At 33.9% G+C, this 7,847-nt stretch overlaps 1 protein-coding gene across 1 annotated transcript in view; it reads right to left on the reverse strand.

Annotated features, from left to right (window-relative positions):
- The window catches only part of LOC106464166, an 87,677-nt gene extending 80,399 nt beyond the window's left edge, over positions 1-7,278 (reverse strand). Inside the window, exon 1 of the mRNA XM_013924287.2 lies at positions 7,059-7,278. Coding sequence (XP_013779741.2) covers positions 7,059-7,232 — 174 coding nt within the window. The 5' untranslated portion in view covers positions 7,233-7,278. The remainder of the gene's footprint in view (positions 1-7,058) is intronic.
- Between the last annotated feature and the right edge of the window lie 569 nt (positions 7,279-7,847).

The following is a 7,847-nucleotide window of genomic DNA, read 5'->3' on the forward strand; positions in this document are numbered from 1 at the left end:
GGATTACACAAAGGAAATTTGAGATTTTTGAGATGACAAAAAGTACTTTTAATTTTAACACGAAAACTACTTTGCACACGGACTATTCAAAACAAATACTCAATATATTCGTGAACAAATCTTTATTTTATTAAAAATACTTCACTAAGAAATAAGACTTTTTGTATGTGAAAGACTTATAATATTAACTGAAAAACTGCCAAATTTCGTGAAAATATACCCAATATATTGAGAGTTATAAGTATTAATTTAAAAAGACTTTAAACGAGTACAAAAGGTCACGCGACTAGGTCAAATTGACTGACCCCGTGTCGAGAGAGTTAATGTGTGTCGAGTTAAATAATAAATACTAAAGGATAGGAAAGGAAAATAAAACATTTAACTAAACTACATACGTGAAAAGCTCAAGACATGCAATTATGAATATAAATAAAAAATCTTTTAAGATTATTTGACAAAAAAATTAAAAGGTATGTACATTTTTCTATTTCTCAATTTTTATTAATATGGTAAAGTGAAAAATAAAATATAAATATTTACTTTAGAAAGAGCTTTTGATATTAATTTAGAAGGTTCAAGAAATTATGCAAATAAAATTTCAAACTGTAAGATGAAAAAGTATTTTAATTCCTAAAATCAAAATCACTTTGCATTGAACAGTTAACATTAGCAAATTCACAGACAAATCTTTAGTTAAAATACTTAATTAAAAAAATCCAATTTTTTGTGTACAAAAACCTTGTAATGTTTAGTGATAGTCTACTAAAATGTTATGAAAATATGCATATATTTTCAAAAGTTATAGTATAATTAATCTCTTGTTTAGTTTGGTGGTTACAACAGCCAAAATGTGTAGTGTGATTGGGGTCCATTCAGACTGTACCTTGTGTGCACACTTTAACTCTACCATCAGACTAAAGGACAGAATCCAGATATGGAAGGAGAGCACATGTAATAAGTATTTATGTTCACCTTAACTGTACCATCAGACTCCAGCTATGAAGGAAGACACATTTTCATGTAATATGGATACTTTTTTACACCTCAACTCAACTGTCAGACTCTACAGGACTATAGGTACGTAGTATGGACCCATATAGTGGGTTCCCCTTGATTCTACTGAACAGACATTGGCTACATAAGGACACATTAGATATAAATGTATATTGGTATCGTATAGTGAATGCATACCTCAACTCAACTGTCAGACTCTACAGGACTATAGGTACGTAGTATGGACCCATATAGTGGGTTCCCCTTGATTCTACTGAACAGACATTGGCTACATAAGGACACATTAGATATAAATGTATATTGGTATCGTATAGTGAGTGCATACCTCAACTCAACTCAACTGATGCTATGGAACAGACTGTATTTGCTGGAGGAAGACACTGTATTATGCAGTATTGGTCCATATTTATTATGTGCTCACCTCAACTCTACTGAACAGACTATGGCTGCAGGATGAGAGCATGGGTAGAATAAGAGGTGTCCTGTATTAAAGTAACAGTATTACCACTGTCCCATTTCTCATTGTATTGGTACTCCTTTGTTTAACCCTGTGAGAGTTCCCCATGGTCCCCCACCCCAGTGGCTAGGAACTGGAAAGTGGCAAGAGTCTCCCATGCTTCACTCAATGAAAGGTGGGGAGAATTCATGTAGGGGAGATCCAGAGAAAGTGTTTGTATCCCTATCAGTCCTTCAGTCCAGAAAGGTCTTTTACTGAAAACAGTACAACGGATGATAGCCAGACCCTATATAAAGCTAGCAGGTACAAGCCAGAGAAGTGGGCAGAACACTTTCCTAGTGCTAGCTTTTTCCATGATAGTCCATAGAATAAGTACAGTCTGGATTAGACAAAAGAGTAATCTTGTAAAACATCCCACCTCACAATAGGCACAAGTATAACCAGAGTGGATAATATGAGCACTTTTCGTTATCTTGACTCAGTGCAACTTTTGAGTAAGTATATCCTATGAGACAACACAAGCCCCCAGGTATTACCCTTTGGAAGGAAAAAGAAATATTACATATTTGTCTCAAGGGCAGTGAATGAGTGAAAAATGGAATCCTATGGAAACCGAAAACTATCAGGAGAGAAAACAGCTCAAAAGTGTAGAGAAGGAGATGGATGCATGGAAAGAGTCCACATGCTTGCCTGGAGGAGCCTGTCCAATTGCTGGTGAAGAAGAGATGTAAAAGAATGAAAACAAGTTGACAAATTGTATGAGAAAAAAGGTGACATAGACTGTAAGAATCCAATCTAGAGATGAACCTATCAAGGGAGGAGCCTACAGACCAATACCATAAGGGAGGAAGGAAAGAGGTCCAAAGAAAAGAGGGATCCCAGTGAAGGGACAGATGAAGGCAGGAACCGCTGAAGACAGAGGTCCATTATAAGGAGCACCAAACAGCCAAACCTGGACAAAGGAACTTAGCTGGGTGCAAATGGTCCAACAGGCAAAATACAGAAGGAAGGTAAAACAAGAGAAGCATGGTGTACTTCCCAATTGGTCGAAGCCCAAGGAAACAAATCAGGAAAGATACAAAGATGGGGCAAAGGATTACTGCCAAGGGGGTGGCAGAAGGACCAATGACAAAGGAATGTGACAAAAATAATGCCACAGTCCATGCAGATATCCCTCTATGAGAACAGAAATTGTGAGTGTGTGAAGAAAGAGAGAGAGGGGATAATGGGGAGAAGAAGAGGGGTCTGAATAACAAGCACACCGAGGCCCAGAAAGAGGAGACTAATAGGAGAGTAGGTATAGAGAAAAAAGATAAGACCAGGCCTAGCTGAGTAAATAGAACCCAAAGTCGAAGGATGAGGAATAGAAGACCATATAAAAGGAAGCCTGGAGAAGAGAATGGTTGCAAAAGGAGTCCAAAAGGGGTATATACAAACAATAGTAAACCCCATGGAAGACCTGGGGTTTCAGAGATTACTCTGTTGATAGAATACAAACTGGCTGAGAAGGGCAGTCTATCATCAAGATCAAAACACCTGGCAAGTAATGTGAACAGGCTCAAAAATGTATGACTATTGCCCAAAAATAAAAGGTCCTGGAACAGGAACCCCAAGAATGATTGGACCAAGGAAAGACCATGGAATAGACTACATGGAACACGACCAAGTTAATTACCTGTAGAGCAGGAATAGGAACATGCCCAATGAAGAGCAAAAAGGACAAGCATGCTGACATGGAGTGAACTCTTGTCCAGCATCCAAACATTGGAAATCCTGCCCACATAGAAAAAAAGTATCTCAATCAGAGAGAGATGTATTAAAGAAAGGATAGATAAATCTGGTGAGGAAGTAAGGGAACACAGGCTCACATGCACTCATGTTACCATATTCAATAATATAAAACTGATCTTTGGTCTTTACAAAGTGACCTGTCTTGGCTGTGTTTTAGTGGACTAGTCTATTGTAAAATACACTCAAATTTCAATTATTATACAATATATATGTATATAGATTATTGCTATTTTGAAATAAGTTTTAAACTTATTTTTCCTAAAACATAGAACAGTAAATAAAGAAACAAAGCAAACAATTTTTTTTCCAGTTACGACCTTTGTACTCAGTTGCTGCTTGGTGTAGGTTGCTAAGCCTTTAAAAATTTTGCACGTGGAGGACATGAAACAAAACATTTTTTTTAGGTTTTATATATACTTGTGAATAACTACAAAATCATAAATTCCTATATCAATATCATAGAATTCTACTGAAATTTATCAAACGTAGTAACTAAGCTGTATTTGGGTCTAAAAAAATATGAAATTTCGAGCAGACTGAAGACACAACCTACCTTATTGAAATCTTGATTTAAAAGAAAGAAATGATGCTAGGTACATTAGAAAGGCTTAGAAAACCACTAGGGGACATTCTGAGCTTCTGATTGGTTATTAATGTCATATATAGAAGTAATTGTTTATAAGGGAGCATTTAAAAAAATGGAAGGAGGCGAGTGGGGTGCCACTATGTTTGATTTATTACATGAGCAATATCTTAGCAAACAGAAAAAATAAGACCCTCTTATTTTATACTCTAGCCTGTCAATATCTGTAATTTGAGTTTCTAATGCGTATGAAACTATAGACTTAGTATTTTGACTTCTGAAACTGTTCTAATTTGAACCAGTGTTGCATTCAACGAACCACGTGACACACAAAAATCGATGTTTATCTGTTATTTTAATATTTACTTTTAAGTTAACAAATTGAGTAATGTATAGTCCTAAAATTTGAATTATAATCTGCATTATGATATAAATTCATGAAATAGTAGTTGAATAAAATATTGAATGTGAGTCAACAAACAAGATGACATGGCCTTTCACCTGTGACACATATAGAAAGGGTTGATACATTTGGGTCACAACTCAAAAAAATATTTTTCTCCAAACTAATGTTCTGTTGAAACATAACATTTAAGGGCTCCATCCACTAAATTATTTAAAAGACAAAATATATCAGAGCCAGCCCTTATCATTCAAATATTTATGAAGCTTTCCCTTAAATTTACTGCTTCCACCACATCTAAATATAACCCTTTCCAAATGCCAAGTAGCCTTTTAGAAAAATAAAACTGCTTTAGCTGAAGAGCACTCCTACCCTGAAATAAATTATATGTCTTCTAGTCCTACCATTCTCACCATTAAGTACAAAACAAATATGATGCATCAACACTATCAATTCCCTTAACAATTTTTTAAGACCTCAATAAGGACCCTCTTAACCTTTCTTTATTCAATAGAAAACAATTTCAAAGATCTTAGCCTGTTCTCATATGACAGCCTTTCCATCTTAGGTATCATCCTAGTTCTGGTAGCCTTTCCAACAATTCAATGTCCTTTCTAACGTAAGGAGCCACTGATCACAACACTCCAAATCTGGCTTAACCAGCAACCTATATAATGAAATTATAGCCTCTTTTGACTTGTATTCAAAATTTGTGTAAATACAACTTAAAATCATATTTGTCCTGCAACTAGCAGCAGTACACTCCTTGGATAGCTTAAGAGACTGATTAACCATAACACTATTAAGGTCCCATAAAAATTATACTTATTATGCAAATTATGATATCCACATGCATTACCTTGCATTTATTATTATCAAAAGGCATCTGCCATTTACTTGCCTATCTCATCAAATTATCTATTCCCTTTTGTAAAGCAGCAACATCATCCTCCTTAGTCAGCAACACCCAAAACCTTAATTAATACCATCAGCATATTTAAGTAATTCCTTGACTATTCCTTCATCTATGTCATTAATGTAAATCAGAAAGATCAAAGATCCCAACACTTAGTCCTGAGGTACTCTACTTGTGACATTAGTCCAGTTTGATTGAACACTCTTTGTAACAACCTTGAGATTTCTTTCTTCCAGACACTTTTCTTTCTGATGAGCCAAATTATACCCCACAAACCCAATAAGATCAATTTTTAACAAGCCTTTTATGTGGCACCCTGAAATATGCTTTCTGAAAATCCAGATACACCAATCCCACACTATTACTCTCATTTACATAAACAGTAACCTGTTCTACATGACATATGCTTCCTTATATTAAAACAGGATTTTAGGGTGTACTTAAAAATATTAGGTACAAGTCAAAAGAAATCATCAATTTCCTCTATGGCATGTTGGTTAGACCTCATAATGTATTCAGTTTGATTCACCTTATTTAAAGAAAGGATGATGAATTGCTGGATAGGGTCTAGTGGTTTAATTTTAGGATAAAGTATTATCAACAAGAGACCATTTGTTCCTTCAAGGCTATCTTTGTACAACATAAAAAAGTAAAAATTTGCAAACAACCTATATTTTTCAGGAAATTATCTATCATCTCTTAATTATTGTAATGTACTGTCCTCCATTACTGCCAACAGTAACTCATTTCATAACCCAATCATCTTGTTAGAAAAATAAAACTGTTTTAACTTGATCGAAGCCTGTTTTTTTTATACATCTTAAAGTTGTGTCCACGTGTCCTCAGAATACAGCACAAGGAAATTAGAAGCCTTTATTCTATCAATCCCCCAGAATCATCTTGTAAGCTTAAATAATATCACCTCTTACCCTTCTTTTTCTAAAAAAAAATTAAGGGAACTTAATCTAAAAGATAACTATTCCATCCCCAGAACCATTCTACCCTTTGAATTCTTTCCAATATGTCAATATCCTTTCTTAAAAATTGAAAAAAACTGTGTAAACTTGTACAAGTCTCTGGTGTCAGTGGTGAGGCCTCATTTTGAATTTATTTTTGCCTAATTATATTTTGGTAAAGCTATAAACTTCTAAGATATTTGTCTTATTATGTGACAATACTAATACCAGGGTAAGTAGCAGTTTACTTTTTAAATTTTTGTTTGAAATTAAAGCTTTGTTACTTATCAAAATATGTAGCTTTCATTTAGCTTCATAGGTACTTTAAGTTTAAATTTAGTTGTTTTTTCTGTGGCTACAATATGTCACTGTCAAAAAAACTGAGTTGTATGGACCAAACCTTAATTATATTCAGTTTAAATTTAACTTTAAGTTCAATTATAAGTCGAACTTTACTTCTCTAATTTTAAATTTTTAGATCTAGACACCAACTCTTTAGTTAGGCCTAGTAGTGATATTGATAGTTTAGCCCAGAATCTGCACTTACACTTTAAAAATTAAACATCAATCATGCCCCTAACTTTTTAGTTTTACGCTTAATCTGAAATTAAAAAGCGGAGGGGGTGTCAAAATGGAATACAAACTAAGAAAGACCTGCCAAAATGTAATTACTTTAAGCCTAAATTCCACGTAATATGTATACAAATCACAAAATTGAGAATGATCTGTTATTGTTAATGCTATGAGTGTTATTATTACTAATATTAGTCCAATATACTCGTAACATAAAAATTAGTATTTAAAAAAATTGCAATTCGTACTGTTTACAGTTTAACACAACTACATTGCGACTTATGTAAAGTTGTGTTACTCTTACTAGTCTTCGTCTTACTGAGTCTTATTCAAGTTATTGTATCACTCAGTATCACTTAGCCTACCTCATCTGACGTTCCAAACAGTTCATAGAAGTTATCTAATCCTTTTTCAATCCTACTTGATACAGGTCTAACTACGGACAAATCTAAGTGCAATTTCGTATCATGTGGAAAAATTGTCACGTAATTACGACCAACCCTTTGACCGGGTCTGCCAGGAAATCTAGATCGCGCCATTTTAATAATTTTAAACAACCTCGAACATGCGAATCCCTATGTCAATACTCCAAAAGTATCCTAATACGAAAGCCCAATTACTTCCGTACTACATTGTGAGGTTATCGGTTCACAACACAATTATTCGAAAAAATGGGGTGAATTTACAATAGCATATTAAACATCCTAATATTCATTTAATAAATAGTAATGTACCTAAGATTATTTACTCATATTTAATATATTATTAATTAAACACTTAGCACTATTTTTTCTTAATACTATCATATTGTTATATGAATACGCGCCAAAATTGATATACAGATTAAACCATAGAACTCTCTTTATTTTTTTACTCGAACCTTTAGTTTCTAGACTTCTTCAATAACTTGCAGCATATACTATCCGAGTTACACTAACACTCAAAAACATTCGAATAAAATGTGTGAAAAGAGAGTAAGTATTTAAGAAGGCACAAAAGCCTTTATATTCCGTAGATTTCAAACTGGTGAGCGTTCTCATGCTATAATAGTGTAAACATTGTATCTGAGTTTTATAGCACGAAATAAATATTATGCGCGAAATAATTAGACAGTTTTAGTTCATACCTATAATCACAAGTTGAAAACAGCGTTA

Source organism: Limulus polyphemus, unplaced genomic scaffold (assembly GCF_000517525.1).
Source record: "Limulus polyphemus unplaced genomic scaffold, Limulus_polyphemus-2.1.2 Scaffold1575, whole genome shotgun sequence".
NCBI classification, from domain to species: domain Eukaryota; kingdom Metazoa; phylum Arthropoda; class Merostomata; order Xiphosura; family Limulidae; genus Limulus; species Limulus polyphemus.